The sequence below is a fragment of the Artemia sp. Qi Xiang Cuo genome, chromosome 20 (genome assembly GCF_049724085.1).
Source record: "Artemia sp. Qi Xiang Cuo chromosome 20, ASM4972408v1, whole genome shotgun sequence".
Lineage (NCBI taxonomy): Eukaryota > Metazoa > Arthropoda > Branchiopoda > Anostraca > Artemiidae > Artemia > Artemia sp. Qi Xiang Cuo.
The window spans coordinates 4,199,784-4,218,113 of NC_142813.1; the positions used below are offsets into that span (position 1 = coordinate 4,199,784).

Here is an 18,330-nt window from a genome sequence, read left to right on the forward strand (position 1 = left end):
TCTATCAACAAAAAAAAAATTGAAGGACATTTTTGTGCCTACTGAAAAAATTCAAGGAAATAGAATTGGCAGGAATTTTTTTTTTAATTATGAGATGGAATAAAATATTTTGCGAGGAGTTACCCGATTTTTAAAAAATATAAAAATCACTATGACCTCAGATGCTTATAGTTTCGGACAAATTACTGATAGTTACTGTTACTGATGATATTTACTGATAGATCAGGTAGATACTGATAGATTAGATTCTAAAATATTGGAGTTGCTGAATTAAAGAAAAAACTAATGAAGATTGCAAGTCTGACTTTAAAAAGGGGGATAACTAGAAATTTCAGTTAAGTTTTACTCTGTTTATAAGAAATCAGACAAAATGATCATGGCATTTACATAGCAATTAGTTTGGTTTTGTGAGAAGCAACGATTCCTTCCAGAATTCCTGGAGGTTTCAACTTAACATCATTAAACATTTCTTCAATATAGTAAATGGGCCCTTTACAACGCTTATGCAAAGAGTGTTTGTTTAATCTAGCTCAATATCCTCCTTGAATTATTCTGAATTTTTAATTTAGTACCTTAGGTTCTTATAAACATATTAAAAATTTTAAGTTTAAATTAAATCCTCCATTTGTTTATATTCGTGATTTGTTTTTTTCCCAATTCGAGCGCAAATTGTATCTTTTGCTTTAATTGAACTTACCACTCAAATTTCTCCAAATTCTTTAACTTAAGGTCCTCAACTGTTATGCTTTCTTGTAAAGATATGTACTTTTGAAATTCTAGATGTACAAATCGTCTTTTACCTTGGTTCAGTATTCGTTTTAAAATTTCCCAAAATTGATCAGTTAATTCTTAAGCCGTTTCTTTAATAGTACAAATACATCCTTATGAAAATTTGGATAAACATATTGTCTTTTGATTTAGTTTTACAGTTCCTAAGAATTTCAACTCGAGGTCCTTAGTTGATCCTGAAATACTAAATATATATTATTTTGACAACCTATATATAAGCGAAATCTTTCAATTTTGTTCAATTATCCCCTTCCTGAGAGTTACTTAGACTCTCTTTAGAGTTAGTTTCATTTAGTTAGAAATAAGCCTAAACATATTCTAAAAGTTAAGAATTAGAATTGCTTTTCCTTTTTAATGGCAGCTCGGTAGAATGGCAAATAGATTGCCTTGACATTTTTAATAGCGAAAAGGTAGAATGGCTCAATAGTGTTGCCGATGTAAAAAGTAAAGCGGAGTTGATGGTTTTTCTTTTACAAGCCATGTCCGTTTCACTGCCGTTCCACAAAAGACTTGTAAAAAATTTTTAGATAGTCATTTAGTTCAACGTAAATGAAGGTACAATGACGGGTGAAATAACACACTTTAGCTATTGAGGCGGTAGAACAGACATAAGAGGGGTAGAACAGCATAAGAGCCGCCAACTTCCGTAATGATTGCAGTCTTATATGTTCTAGAAAAAGGTAAAACTGAACAAGAAATGTCTTTCTTGCGGGAAAGAAATTATTAAATAGGCATCATAAACCTCGCGGTTCACTGACTTTGTTTTTTAATCTCTCCTCATTAGGAAACCTCTCTAGGGATAGTTTTAAGAACTCGTTTGACTGGCTGTTTCTCAAACAATAAGCTGCACGATAATTGTGGAAATTGAAACGTCGGGGCGAGGGGTAGAGAGTGAAGCTTGAAATAGATGGGGAAGAAAAATTTGCGCAGCTGTGTTGGCGTCAAGTGAAATAACACACTTTAGCTATTGAGGCAAGGGCTGCAAGCTACGTGATTTAATAATTTATATATATATATATATATATATATATATATATATATATATATATATATATATATATATATATATATATATATATATATATATATATATATATATATATATATATATATATATATATATATATAGCATATTTTATTTGGAAAGGGGGACACATTTGATTTGGGGTTTCCGAAAAAGGTATTAAAGTAAAGCTTTCGGGGAATATTGAGTCTTAGGCTAAATTCTGACATAGTATGTGCATGGTGATTGTAAAAAGTCTGCATCGGCAATATCTTAGTACCGGCCTAGGGTAGCGAGTTGACTCTTCCACAAAATGATGACAGGGATGTTTAGATGACCAAAAGGTAACGCTGTCACTAATTCTACGACTATAATTACTATTATTACTTACTACTACTACTACTACTTCTACGATTAATAATACTTCTACAACTATTTCTACTGTTCTAATACTACGACGACGACTAATAAAACTGAAGCTAGGGCATCAAGATGAAAATTTCAAGGAAGGCTGAGAGTGACGTTGAGCTAAATCAAATCGCATTATGGGCATATATGTTGTCAAAAAGACGTTTTAGCTTCTCGTCAACACCTTAGAGTATTAAGTTGAAATTTGCAAGGAATGCTAAACTAACCAAAATACACTATATACATACTAATACTACTACCTCTATTGCTACTACTGCTATAACTGCTACTAAATCTACTTCTACAGCTACTATTATCATTACTACTGCAACTACTGCCACCAAGGCTAAGTGTCACATGGTAAAAATTCCAGGTAATATTGAAGAGACGTTGAACTACCTCAAAACACACTGTGTGCACAGTAGGGACCTATCATGAGTTCGTGACGGGAGTCCACATATAGGCATAGAATCCATGTTTTTATGGTTTTTCTCACTGAGGATGTTTTTTCATGATTTTTCTCACTTTTATGGATGTTTCTTTAATGTGAATAACAATTTATGTATGTTTTCATGGTTTTTCTCACTTTGATGGATGTAGACATCTGGTTATTGTTTGATGGTTATGTGTGTTAGTCACTTTGATGGTTGTTTTCTTGGATGTCAACAACAATTGCTGGGTGTTTCTTGGATGTCAACAGCAATTTATGTATGTTTTTATGGTTTTTCTCACTGAGGATGTTTTTTTTCATGGTTTTTCTCACTTTGATGGATGTTTCTTGGATGTCAATAACAATTTATGTATGTTTTCATGGTTTTTCTCCCTTTGATGGTTGTTTTCTTGGATGTCAACAACAATTGCTTGGTGTTTCTTGGATGTCAACAGCAATTTATGTATGTTTTTATGGTTTTTCTCACTGAGGATGTTTTTTCATGGTTTTTCTCACTGTTTGATGGATGGCAACATAAGTTCAACAACATTCCTGAATGTAGACATCTGGTTATTGGATGATGGCTATGTGTGCTCAATTTATTTGTTGTTTTCTTGGATGTCAACATAAGTCCAACCACAACTTGGATGTCAACAACAATTGCTGTAGTTTTCTTGGATTTCAACATAAGTTCACATCAACAACTGCTGGATTATTGGATGTCAACAACAATTGCTGGATGTTTCTTAGATGACAACAACAATTGCTGGATGTTTCTTGGATGTCAACATCCGGTTGGAATACTATGATAACAAGGTGACATCATCAGATAAGGAAAATATTTACTTAAATGTCAACACCCGGTTGGGATATTATGATAACAAGGTCACATCATCAGATAAGGAAATTTCAATATTGGAATATTCTTATCCGAGACTTCAAAATACAAAAAGGGAAAGATAACTGATTAACACAATTTATCCATGAGACAAGATGAATTTTAAAGTAGAAACGAAAATGGTAAGCCATATGAGGGAATGCTAACTCCTATTAAGAGGTACATATTATTTTTTATTAGGGTGGTTCTCGACTGTGTTCGGTATTATACACAACTAGCATTTGAATAGTGTTATAAGGTCCCCTACCCCAACCCCAAAGGGCCCCCCAACCCCAAAGGGCCCTCCGGGTCCCTCAAAGTCCCCCCGGGCTACCAAAGGGCCCCTGAGCCCCCAAATGCCCCCCGGACCACCAAATTACCCCGGGCACCCAAATTCCCCCACGGGCCCCAAAAGGCCCCCAAAGGGCCCCCTGGGCCCCCCAATGCCCCCATGGACCCGCAAATACCCCCAGACCCCGAAAGGCCCCCTGGGCTTCCAAATGGCCCCCGGGCCCCCAAATGCCCCCGGGCCCCCAAAATGCCCGCGGACCTCCAAAGGCGCCCCGGAACCCCAAAGGCCCCCCGGGCCCCCAAAGCGTTTGACATGCTAACATATCCTAAAACATGAATTTCATTTTTATTGAAATGCAAGAGTTGGATTATTTCAGTAGTGTTTTGTTGTGGTTTACCATTTCACTGTTACATTCTCTTGACGTTTCAAAGTTCATTTTGGATTTTTTTTCGTTGAAACGCAAGAGTTGGATTATTTCAGTAGTGTTTTCTCGTGGTTTACCTTGTTACCGTTACATTCTCTTGATGTTTCAAAGTTAATTTTAGATCTTTTTCGTTGAAATGCACAAGAGTTGGAATATTTCAGTAGTAATTTGTAGTGGTTTACCAAGCCACTGTTACACTCTCTTGACGTTTCAAAATTCATTTTGGATCTTTTTCGTTGAAATGCAAGAGTTGGAATATTTCAGTAGTGTTTTCTAGTGGTTTGCCATGTCACTGTTAGATTCTCTTGACGTTTCAAAGTTCATTTTGGATCTTTTTCGTTGAAATGCAAGAGTTGAATTATTTCGGTAGTGTTTTCTCATGGTTTACCTTTTCACTGTTACATTCTCTAGATATTTCAAAGTTAATTTTGGATTTTTCGTTGAAATGCAAGAGTTGGATAATATCAGTAGTGTTTTGTCGTGGTTTACCGTGTCACTGTTACATTCTCTTGATGTTTCAAAGTTCATTTTGGATCTTTTTTGTTGAAATGCAAGAGTTGGATTATTTCAGTAGCGTTTTCTCATGGTTTACCTTCTCACTATTACATTCTCTTGATGTTTCAAAGTTCATTTTGGATCTTTTTCATTGAAATGCAAGAGTTGGGCTATTGCGGTAGTGTTTTCTCATGGTTTACCATGTCACTGTTACATTCTCTTGATGTTTCAAAGTTCATATGGATTTTTTTTCATTGAAATGCAAGATTTGGAATATTTCAGTAGTGTTTTGTCGTGGTTTACCATGTCACTGTTACATTCTCTTGATGTTTCAATGTTCATTTTGGATCTTTTTTGTTGAAATGCAAGAGTTGGATTATTTCAGTACTGTTTTCTCATGGTTTACCTTGTCACTGTTACATTCTCTTGACTTTTCAAAGTTCATTTTAGATCTTTTTCGTTGAAATGCAAGAGTTGGAATTTTTCAGTAATGTTTTCTCATGGTTTACCATGTCACTGTTACATTCTCTTGATGTTTCAAAGTTCATATGGATTTTTTTTCATTGACATGCAAGAGTTGGAATATTTCAGTAGCGTTTTGTCGTGGTTTACCATGTCACTGTTACATTCTCTTGATGTTTCAAAGTTTACTTTGGATTTTTTTTTTCATTGAAATAAAAGAGTTGGAATATTTCACTAGTGTTTTGTCGTGGTTTACCATGTCACTGTTACATTCTCCTGATGTTTCAAAGTTCATTTTGGATCCTTTTCGTTGAAATGCATGACTTGGAATAATTCAGTAGTGTTTTGTCGTGGTTTATCTTGTCACTGTTACATTTTCTTGATGTTGCAAAGTTCATTTTGGATCCTTTTCGTTGAAATGCATGATTTGGATTATTTCAGTAGTGTTTTGTCGTGGTTTACCTTGTCACTGTTACATTCTCTTGTTATTTCAAAGTTCATTTTAGATTTTTTCGTTGAAATGCAAGAGTTGGAATATTTCAGTAGTGTTTTGTCGTGGTTTACCTTGTCACTGTTACATTCTCTTGATGTTTCAAAGTTCATATGGATTTTTTTTCATTGGAATGCAAGAGTTGGAATATTTCAGTAGTGTTTTGTCATGGTTTACCATATCACTGTTACATTCTATTGATGTTTCAAAGTTCATTTTGAATCTTTTTCATTGAAATGCAAGAGTTGGAATATTTCAATAGTGTTTTCCCGTTGTTTACCTTGTTACTGTTACATTCTCTTGATGTTTCAAAGTTCATTTTAGATTTTTTTTTTTTTTGAAATGTAAGAGTTGGATTATTTCAGTAGTGTTTTGTCGTGATTTACCATGTCACTGTTACATTCCCTTGATGTTTAAAAGTTCATTTTAAATTTTTTTTGTTGACATGTAAGAGATGGAATATTTCAGTAGTGTTTTCTCGTGGTTTACCATGTCACTGTTACATTCTCTTGATGTTTCAAAGTTCATTTGGATTTTTTTTTCTTTTGAAATGCAACATTTGGAATATTTCAGTAGTGTTTTGTCGTGGTTTACCATATCAATGTTACATTCTCTTGATGTTTCAAAGTTCATTTTGGATTTTTTTTTGTCAAATTTTTTTGTTGAAATGTAAGAGTAGGAATATTTCAGTAGTGTTTTGTCATGGTTTGCCTTCTCACTGTTACATTCTTTTGATGTTTCAAAATTTATTTTGGATTTTTTTTTTGTTGAAATGTAAGAGTTGGAATATTTCAGTAGTGTTTTGTCGTGGTTTACCATGTCACTGTTACATTCTCTTGATGTTTCAAAGTTCATTTTGGATTTTTTTCGTTGAAATGCAAGAGTTAGAATATTTCAGTAGTGTTTTGTCATGGTTTACCTTGTCACTGTTGCATTCTCTTGATGTTTCAAAGTTCATTTCGGATCTTTTTCGTTGAAATGCAAGAGTTGGATTGTTTCAGTAGTGTTTTGTAGTGGTTTACTCTGTCACTGTTACATTCTCTTGATCTTTCGAAGTTCACTTTAGATGTTTTTCGTTGAAATGCAAGAGTTGGATTATTTCAGTACTGTTTTGTTGTGGTTTACCATGTCACTGTTACAGTCTCTTGACATTTCAAAGTTCATTTTGGATCTTTTTGGTCGTGGTTTACCATGTCACTGTTACATTCTCTGGATGTTTCAAAGTTCATTTTGGATTTTTTTTTCTTTGAAATGTAAGAGTTGGAATATTTCAGTAGTGTTTTGTCGTGGTTTACCATGTCACTGTTACATTATCTTGATGTTTCAAAGTTCATTTTGGATTTTTTTTTTGTCAAATTTTTTTGTTGAAATGTAAGAGTTGGAATATTACAGTAGTGTTTTGTCGTGGTTTACCTTGTTACTGTTACATTCTCTTGATGTTTCAAAGTTCATATGGATTTTTTTTATTGGAATGCAAGAGTTGGAATATTTCAGTAGTGTTTTGTCATGGTTTACCATATCACTGTTACATTCTGTTGATGTTTCAAAGTTCATTTTGAATCTTTTTCATTGAAATGCAAGAGTTGGAATATTTCAATAGTGTTTTCCCGTTGTTTACCTTGTTACTGTTACATTCTCTTGATGTTTCAAAGTTCATTTTAAATTTTCTTTTGTTGAAATGTAAGAGTTGGATTATTTCAGTAGTGTCTTGTCGTGGTTTACCTTGTCGCTGTTACATTCTCTTGATGTTTCAAAGTTTACTTTGGATTTTTTTTTCGTTGAAATGAAAGAGTTGGAATATTTCACTAGTGTTTTATCGTGGTTTACCATGTCACTGTTACATTCTCCTGATGTTTCAAAGTTCATTTTGGATCCTTTTCGTTGAAATGCATGACTTGGAATATTTCAGTAGTGTTTTGTCGTGGTTTATCTTGTCACTGTTACATTTTCTTGATGTTGCAAAGTTCATTTTGGATCCTTTTCGTTGAAATGCATGATTTGGATTATTTCATTAGTGTTTTGTCGTGGTTTACCTTGTCACTGTTACATTCTCTTGTTATTCCAAAGTTCATTCTAGATTTTTTCGTTGAAATGCAAGAGTTGGAATATTTCAGTAGTGTTTTGTCGTGGTTTACCTTGTTACTGTTACATTCTCTTGATGTTTCAAAGTTCATTTGGATTTTTTTCATTGAAATGCAAGAGTTGGAATATTTCAGTAGTGTTTTGTCGTAGTTTACCATGTCACTGTTACATTCTATTGAGGTTCCAAAGTTCATTTTTAATCTTTTTCATTGAAATGCAAGAGTTGGAATATTTCAGTAGTGTTTTCTCGTGGTTTACCTTGTTACTGTTACATTCTCTTGATGTTTCAAAGTTAATTTTAGATTTTTTTTTTTTGAAATGTAAGAGTTGGATTATTTCAGTAGTGTTTTTTCGTGATTTACCATGTCACTGTTACATTCCCTTGATGTTTCAAAGTTCATTTTAAATTTTTTTTGTTGACATGTAAGAGATGGAATATTTCAGTAGTGTTTTCTCGTGGTTTACCATGTCACCGTTACATTCTCTTGATGTTTCAAAGTTCATTTGGATTTTTTTTTCTTTGAAATGCAACATTTGGAATATTTCAGTAGTGTTTTGTCGTGGTTTACCATATCAATGTTACATTCTCTTGATGTTTCAAAGTTCATTTTGGATTTTTTTTTGTCAAATTTTTTTGTTGAAATGTAAGAGTAGGAATATTTCAGTAGTGTTTTGTCATGGTTTGCCTTCTCACTGTTACATTCTTTTGATGTTTCAAAATTTATTTTGGATTTTTTTTTTGTTGAAATGTAAGAGTTGGAATATTTCAGTAGTGATTTGTCATGATTTACCATGTCACTGTTACATTCTCTTGATGTTTCAAAGTTCATTTTGGATTTTTTTCGTTGAAATGCAAGAGTTTGAATATTTCAGTAGTGTTTTCTCATGGTTTACCTTGTCACTGTTGCATTCTCTTGATGTTTCAAAGTTCATTTCGGATCTTTTTCGTTGAAATGCAAGAGTTGGATTGTTTCAGTAGTGTTTTGTAGTGGTTTACTCTGTCACTGTTACATTCTCTTGATGTTTCGAAGTTCACTTTAGATGTTTTTCGTTGAAATGCAAGAGTTGGATTATTTCAGTACTGTTTTGTTGTGGTTTACCATGTCACTGTTACATTCTCTTGACATTTCAAAGTTCATTTTGGATCTTTTTGGTCGTGGTTTACCATGTCACTGTTACATTCGCTACCATATCACTGTTAAATTCTCTTGATGTTTCAAAGTTCATTTTGGAATTTTGTTTTGTCAATTTTTTTTGTTGAAATGTGAGAGTTAGAATATTTCAGTAGTGTTTTGTGATGGTTTACATTCTCACTGTTACATTCTCTTGATGTTTTAAAGTTCATCTTGGATTTTTTTCATTGAAATGCAAGAGTTGGAATATATACAGTAGTGTTTTGTCGTGGTTTACCTTGTTACTGTTACATTCTCTTGATGTTTCAAAGTTCATATGGATTTTTTTTATTGGAATGCAAGAGTTGGAATATTTCAGTAGTGTTTTGTCATGGTTTACCTTCTCATTGTTACATTCTCTTGATGTTTCAAAGTTCATTTTGTATTTTTTTCATTGAAATGCAAGAGTTGGAATATTTCAGTAGTGTTTTCTCGTGGTTTACCTTCTTACTGTTACATTCTCTTGACGTTTCAAAGTTCATTTTGAATCCTTTTCGTTGAAATGCAAGAGTTTGAATATTTCAGTAGTGTTTTCTCATGGTTTACCTTGTCACTGTTGCATTCTCTTGATGTTTCAAAGTTCATTTTGGATCCTTTCCGTTGAAATGCATAAGTTGGATTATTTCAGTAGGGTTTTGTCGTGGTTTACCATTTCACTGTTATATTCTCTTGATGTTTCAAAGTTCATTTTGGATCTTTTTCGTTGAAATGCAAGAGTTGGATTACTTCAGTAGTGTTTTGTCGTGGTTTACCATCTCACTGTTACATTCTCTTGATGTTTCAATGTTCATTTTGGATCTTTTCCGTTGAAATGCAAGAGTTGGATTATTTCAGTAGGGTTTTGTCGTGGTTTACCATGTCACTGTTACATTCTCATGATGTTTCAAAATTCATTTTGGATCTTTTTCGTTGAAATGCAAGAATTGGATTATTTCAGTAGTGTTTTGTTGTGGTTTACCATGTCACTGTTACATTCTCTTGGTGTTTCAAAGTTCATTTTGGATCTTTTTCGTTGAAATGCAAGAGTTGGAATATTTCAGCAGTGTTTTCTCGTGGTTTACCATATCACTGTTACATTCTCTTGATTTTTAAAAGTTCATTTTGGATCTTTTTCGTTGAAATGCTAGAGTTGGATTATTTCAGTAGTGTTTTGTTGTGGTTTACCATTTTACTGTTACATTCTCTTGACGTTTCAACGTTCATTTCGGATCTTTTTGGTTGAAATGCAAGAGTTGGATTGTTTCAGTAGTGTTTTGTAGTGGTTTACTCTTTCACTGTTACATTCTCTTGATGTTTCGAAGTTCACTTTAGATGTTTTTCGTTGAAATGCAAGAGTTGGATTATTCCAGTACTGTTTTGTTGTGGTTTACCATGTCACTGTTACATTCTCTTGACATTTCAAAGTTCATTTTGGATCTTTTTCGTTGAAATGCAAGAGTTGGAATATTTCAGTAGTGTTTTTTTATGTTTTACCATGTCACTGTTACATTCTCTTGATTCTTCAAAGTTAATTTTGGATTTTTTTGTTTCGTTGAAATGTAAGAGTTGTAATTGTCATTGTTACATTCTCTTGATGTTTCAAAGTTCATTTTGGATTTTTCTTCATTTAAATGCGAGAGTTGAAATATTTCAGTAGTGTTTTATCATGGTTTACCTTGTGATTGTTACATTCTCTTGATGTTTCAAAGTTCATTTTGGATTTTTTTTCTCGTTTAAGTGCAAGAGTTGGATTATTTCAGAAGTGTTTTGTCTTGGTTTACCTTGTCACTGTTGCATTCTCTTGATGTTTCAAAGTTCATTTTGGATTTTTTTCATTGAAATGCAAGAGTTGGGCTATTGCGGTAGTGTTTTCTCAAGGTTTACCATGTCACTGTTACATTCTCTTGACGTTTCAAAGTTCATTTTGGATCTTTTTTGTTGAAATGCAAGAGTTGGATTATTTCATTAGTGTTTTCTCATGGTTTACCTTGTCACTGTTACATTTTCTTGATGTTTCAAAGTTCATTTTGGATCTTTTTCGTTGAAATGCATGACTTGGATTATTTCAGTAGTGTTTTGTCGTGGTTTACCTTGTCACTGTTACATTCTCTTGTTGTTTCAAAGTTCATTTTAGATTTTTTTCGTTGAAATGCAAGAGTCGGAATATTTCAGTAGTTTTTTGTCGTGGTTTACCTTGTTACTGTTACATTCTCTTGATGTTTCAAAGTTCATATGGATTTTTTTTCATTGGAATGCAAGAGTTGGAATATTTCAGTAGTGTTTTGTCATGGTTTACCATGTCACTGTTACAATATATTGATGTTTCAAAGTTCATTTTGAATCTTTTTCATTGAAATGCAAGAGTTGGAATATTTCAATAGTGTTTTCCCGTTGTTTACCTTGTTACTGTTTTCTCTGGATGTTTCAAAGTTCATTTTAGATTTTTTTTTGTTGAAATGTAAGAGTTGGAATATTTCAGTAGTGTTTTGTCGTGGTTTACCATGTCACTGTTACATTCTCTTGATGTTTTAAAGTTCATTTTGGATTTTTTTTTCTTTGAAATGCAAGAGTTGGAATATTTCAGTAGTGTTTTGTCGTGGTTTACCCTGTCACTGTTAAATTCTCTTGATGTTTCAAAGTTCATTTTGGAATTTTGTTTTGTCAATTTTTTTTGTTGAAATGTGAGAGTTAGAATATTTCAGTAGTGTTTTGTGATGGTTTACATTCTCACTGTTACATTCTCTTGATGTTTTAAAGTTCATCTTGTATTTTTTTCATTGAAATGCAAGAGTTGGAATATTTCAGTAGTGTTTTCTCGTGGTTTACCTTCTTACTGTTACATTCTCTTGACGTTTCAAAGTTTATTTTGAATCTTTTTCGTTGGAATGCAAGAGTTTGAATATTTCAGTAGTGTTTTCTCATGGTTTACCTTGTCACTGTTACATTCTCTTGATGTTTCAAAGTTCATTTTGGATCCTTTCCTTTGAAATGCATGAGTTGGATTATTTCAGTAGCTTTTTGTCGTGGTTTACCATGTCACTGTTACATTCTCTTGATGCTTCAAAGTTCATTTTGGACCTTTTTCGTTGAAATGCAAGACTTGAATTATTTCAGTAGTGTTTTGTCGTGGTTTACCATGTCACTGTTACATTCTCTTGATATTTCACTGTTCATTTTGGATCTTTTCCGTTGAAATGCAAGAGTTGGATTATTTCAGTGGGGTTTTTTCGTGGTTTACCATGTCACTGTTACATTCTCATGATGTTTCAAAATTCATTTTAGAATTTTTTCGTTGAAATGCAAGAGTTGGAATATTTTAGCAGTGGTATGCCATGATTTACCATGTCACTGTTACATTCTCTTGATTCTTCAAAGTTAATTTTGGATTTTTTTTTTTCGTTGAAATGTAAGATTTGGAATTGTCACTGTTACATTCTCTTGATGTTTCAAATGGTTTACCTAATATTTACTTACCTGAAATAATCCAACTCTTGCATTTCAACGAAAAAGATCCAAAATGAACTTTGAAACATCAAGAGAATGTAACAGTGACATGGTAAACCACGATAAATCACTACTGAAATATTCAAACTCTTGCATTTCAACAAAAAAAAAATTCGACCAAAAAAAATCCAAAATGAACTTTGAAACATCAAGAGAATGTAACAGTGGTATGGTAAACCACGACGAAACACTACTGAAATATTCCAACTCTTGCATTTCAAAGAAAAAAATCCAAATGAACTTCGGAACATCAAGAGAATGTAACAGTGACATGGTAAACCACGAGAAAACACTAATGAAATATTTCAACTCTTACATTTCAACAAAAAAAATCTAAAATGAACATTGAAACATCAAGAGAATGTCACAGTAACAAGGTAAACAACGAGAAAACACTATTGAAGTATTCCAACTCTTGCATTTCAATGAAAAAGATTCAAAATAAACTTTGAAACATCAATAGAATGTAACAGTGAAATGGTAAACCACGAAAAAACACTATTGAAATAATCCAAGTCATGCATTTCAACGAAAAGGATCCAAAATGAACATTGAAACATCAAGAGAATGTAACAGTGACAAGGTAAACCACGACAAAACACTACTGAAATAATCCAACTCTTGCACTTAAACGAAAAAGATTCAAAATGAACTTTGAAACATCAAGAGAATTTAACAGTGATATGGTAAACCATGACAAAGCACTACTGAAATATTCCAACTCTTGCATTCCAATAAAAAAAATCCATATGAACTTTGAAACATCAAGAGAATGTAACAGTAACAAGGTAAACCACGAAAAAACACTACTGAAATATTCCAACTCTTGTATTTCAACGAAAAAAATTTATAATGAATTATGAAACAACAAGAGAATGTAACAGTGACAAGGTAAACCACGACTGAAATAAAAAAACTACTGAAATAATCCAAGTCATGCATTTCAACGAAAAGGATCCAAAATGAACTTTGAAACATCAAGAGAATGTAACAGTGAGAAGATAGACCACGACGAAACACTACTGAAATATTCCAAGTCAGGCATTTCAACGAAAATGATCCAAAATGAATTATGAAACATCAAGAAAATGTAACAGTGACAAGGTAAACCACGACAAAACACTACTGAAATATTCCAACTCTTGCATTTCAACGAAAAAAAATCCAAAATGAACTTTGAAACATCAAGAGAATGTAACAGTGACATGGTAAACCACGACAAAACACTACTGAAGGATTCCAACTCTTGCATTTCAATGGAAAAAAATCCATATGAACTTTGAAACATCAAGAGAATGTAACAGTGACATGGTAAACTATGAGAAAATACTACTGAAATATTCCAACTCTTGCATTTCAACAAAAAGATCTAAAATGAACTTTGAAACGTCAAGCGAATGTAACAGTGACATGGTAAACCATGAGAAAACACTACTGCAATAACCCAACTCTTGCATTTCAATGAAAAAGATCCAAAATGAGCTTTGAAACGTCAAGAGAATGTTACAGGGACATGGTAAACCATGAGAAAACACTACTGAAATAATGCAACCCTTGCATTTCAATGAAAAAGATCCAAAATAAACTTTGAAACATCAAGATAATCTAACAGTGACATGGTCAACCACGACAAAACGCTACTGAAATATTCCAACTCTTGCATTTCAACGAAAAAGGTCCAAAATGAACTTTGAAACGTCAAGAGAATGTAACAGTGGCATGGTAAACCACGACAAAACACTATACTGAAATAATCCAACTCTTGCGTTTCAACGAAAAAGATCCCAAATGAACTTTGAAACTTCAAGAGAATGTAACAGTGATATGGTAAACCACAACCAAACACTACTGAAATAATCCAACTCTTGCATTTCAATGAAAAAGAAATGCATATTTTAGGATATGTTATCATGTCAAACGCTTTGGGGGCCCGGGGGCCTTCGGGGGTCCGGGGGCATTTGGGGGTCCGGGGGGCATTTGGGGGTCCGGGGGGCATTTGGGGGTCTGGGGGCATTTGGGGGGCCGGTGGGAATTAAGGGCCCGGGGGCATTTGGGGGTCCGGGGGCATTTGGGGGCCCGGGGGCATTTGAGGGGCCCGGGGGCCTTTTGGGGTTGGGGGGCCCTTTGGAGTTGGGGTAGGGGACCTTATAACACTATTCAAATGATAGTTGTGTATTATACCAAATACAGACGAGAACCGCCCTAAAAAAAAAATATGTATCTCTTATTAGGAGCTAGCAATCCCTCAGACGATTTACCATTTTATTTTCTACTGTTAAATTTATCTTGTCTCATTGGAGTAATTGTGTAGATGCTTTGTCTTGTACTGTCTTTATTTTAAACTGTCGGATGATAATATACCAATATTAAAATTTCTTTATCTGATGATGTCACCTTGTTATCATAGTATTCCAACCGGATGTTGACATCCAAGAAAATAATTTCCTTATCTGATGATGTCACCATCTTATCATAGTATTCCAACCGGATGTTGACATCCAAGAAACACCCAGCAATTGTTGTTGTCATCTAAGAAACATCCAGCAATTGTTGTTGACATCCAATAATCCAGCAATTGTTGATCTGAACTTATGTTGAAATCCAAGAAAACAACAGCAATTTATGTTGACATCCAACTTGTTGTTGGACTTATGTTGACATCCAAGAAAACAACAAATAAATTGAGCAACACACATAACCATCATCCAATAACCAGATGTCTACATTCAACAATGTTGTTGAACTTATGTTGACATCCATCAAACAGTGAGGAAAACCATGAAAAAACATCCTCAGTGAGAAAAACCATAAAAACATACATAAATTGCTGTTGACATCCAAGAAACATCCAGCAATTGTTGTTGACATCTAAGAAACATCCATCAAAGAGAGAAAAACCATGAAAAAAACATCCTCAGTGAGAAAAACCATAAAAACATACATAAATTGCTGTTGACATCCAAGAAAACAACCATCAAAGTGACTAACACACATAACCATCAAACAATAACCAGATGTCTACATCCATCAAAGTGAGAAAAACCATGAAAACATACATAAATTGTTATTGACATCCAAGAAACTTCCATCAAAGTGAGAAAAACCATGAAAAAACATCCTCAGTGAGAAAAACCATAAAAACATGGATTCTATGCCCATATATGGACTCTCGTCACGAACTCATGATAGGTCCCTACTGTGCACCCAGGTTGTCAAAAGGGTAGGTTATCAATATCCCAGGAAAAGCTTAGGGATATTTATTTAAAACTTCAAGGGCATGTTGAGGGGGCGTTGATCCAACTTAAAAAGCCCTATGTGAATATTACTACTGCAATAGCTCTTACTACTACTACGACTGTTACTAATACTGAGGCTAAGGGTATCGGGGTGAAACATTAAGTTATTTTTTAGAGGGATGTTCCCCCTAGTCTACTATATCTACTCTTGCTAGCAACGGTATTAGGGTAAATATTCTAGAGAATGTTAAGGATATTAATATAATTCAAAATATGCTATGGGAATGCAGGTTGTCACCTGTGATTCAAATCACTGCGGGTATCAGTAATAATCACTGCTTCTACTGCTGCTACTTCTACTATTATTCTATATATGTATTTAGAAAAGACGCCATGTTTGACTCATCTTGTTCCAAAAGGCCAAGGACATTCAGGTGAGGTTGTCAGAGAATGTTAAGGGGAGTGTTGAACTAGATCAAGACACGTTATGAGCATGCAGGTAGTCAAAAGGGTGTCTAAAATGACTAGGGGTATTAAGTTGGAACTTTTAGAGAATGATGAGGGGATTATCAATTGACCAAAAAGACAATATTTACATGCAACTACTACTACTACTACTACTGCTCCTACTACTACTATTATTGATACTACTACTGCTGCCGCTACTACTACTACTACTACTACTACCACAACTAATGCTTCTAAGGCTGAGGTATTGAGGTGAAAATTTTAGGAAACGTTGAGGGAAGAGTTGAATTAATCCAAACATACTATGTACATGTGAAATGTCAAAAGGGCGTATCAGTAGTATCTTAGGAACGACTTGCAAAAAAGCCGAAACTTCCAGGGTATGATTAGGGGGGTATTCAAGTAACCAAAAGGCAATACATACATATTGCTGCCGCTACTAATGCTGCTACTTTTACTAATCCAACTAGTGCGTCACCCCTACTACTACCATTGCTACCACTTATATTATACAAGTACTGCTAAGGCTAAGGGTATGAAGGTCAATATTTAAGAAAACATTGAGGGAAAGTGCAACGAAAACGGCATAGTTAACCGTACTTCTCTTTGTGGTATTTTCTGCTCGCTTTTGTGTTTGAATTGGCTATTCATTGTAATTTCAGTTCAACTTGGGCTTCATTTATTTATTAATATTCATTTATGGTCCTTTAAAGATTGAATCATTAATTGATTTTGTTACTCCACCTCTTTAGTTTAGTCTAGCTCTTTACTTCTCTGTGAAAAACTTTAGATATTTTTCAAGTTAATAAATAAGAAAAAGCAGGTTCTTGAGATTCCAAAGTTAATTCAAATATCAGCTTTTTCTATGATCAATTTTTCTTAACCCATGTTACGCCACTTGAAATAGAGCAAAAACCTTAAGCTTCGGTCTTTTACTTAAACATTTTTTGAACAAGTTAATAAACTTTAAATCGAAATATGCTTAGGATCTGAATTTTGAAAATAGATAACAAGCTAAATACAAAAGCTACTCTAAATTTGTTGCAAGGTTTTGATTTTGAGGTTTGGACTTTCCCAATATTAGAGTTTTTGAAATTATCTCAGTTCCCCATCTTGCCTACAAGTCATGTGGACATGGTCAGTCATAAGTCTTTGAATTTTTTTTGTCCCCAATTGCCTTCAATTGGCTCAAAGAACTGACAAACTATTTGAATTAACCTTACTCTATGTCTATATACCTTAGTTGTGACCTAGGATGGATGATAGACAATCATCAAGAAGTGAAAATGATATTTTCTTTATAATTCTGAAAAAGTTATGGCAGCTTTGCCTCTCACAGAGACTATTTGTCTTGGCTAGAGTAATCTAACCAGCCCTGGCTCTCAAGTCTTTCATTACTTCCACCAAGTTTATAATTCAACTTGGTTTTTTGCCCCAAATTCGTTGGGGTTTGTCTTTTGTATAAACATGCTCCTGCAAATTATTTATTTTGAATGTTGTAGAGTAAGAATAAATTTTCAGTTCTTTTATTTTCTATTAAAACCTCTTTTTATAAGATTCTCAACCTCTTTTTGTTCAAACTATTTTTTTTCTTAATCTCAATTTTATTTTTCAGAAATGTCCCAATGGTTTGGTATTTGACGCTTTAAAAGGCCTTTGCGAATGGCCATTTAATGTTCAAGGAGAGTGTGGTGTAAACTAGCACTGAACTAGCACTAGCACTGAACTAGCAAGTAATGGTTTTTCATGTAAACTACTTTTGCATTATTAACGAAGAATGTATAAATGCTTGTATTTGTTTCTATTTAGTAAACACTTTCACACATATTTTCAATCTATCTTTTTTAAAGGGTCACAATGTTATTGGTACATTAGAAATTATGCAGAAGTACATTACTATTCTTCATTTTTGGCTTGTGAAGTTTGATTATATGTAAGAGATTCATTGCCGTGTGGTTAGGGAACCTCCAGGCTGTAATCTTATTTTTATCCAAAACCCATAAAAATTAATGAAACTTAAGAACTGTTATATTAATTTAGTCTGTTTTGAAAGATATAGAGGAGTAGTAAGGTTGCATGAGAGCCTTATCCCTGGATTCCGTGAGAGCCCTGTTTTAAACGATCAGAAGGCGTTTCATCATAGGGAATACTTGTTTCAGTTGCTACATAATTGGAGTTGAGGGTCTTACATGACTTCATAGATTTATTGAAGATAATGT

At 33.6% G+C, this 18,330-nt stretch overlaps 1 protein-coding gene across 1 annotated transcript in view; it reads left to right on the forward strand.

Annotated features, from left to right (window-relative positions):
• The window catches only part of LOC148939785 (uncharacterized), a 26,383-nt gene extending 8,449 nt beyond the window's left edge, over nt 1–17,934 (forward strand). The window contains exon 3 of the mRNA XM_089105725.1: nt 17,727–17,934. Within this exon, the coding sequence (XP_088961851.1) occupies nt 17,727–17,813 (87 nt within the window). The 3' untranslated portion in view covers nt 17,814–17,934. The remainder of the gene's footprint in view (nt 1–17,726) is intronic.
• The last annotated feature ends 396 nt before the right edge of the window (nt 17,935–18,330 follow it).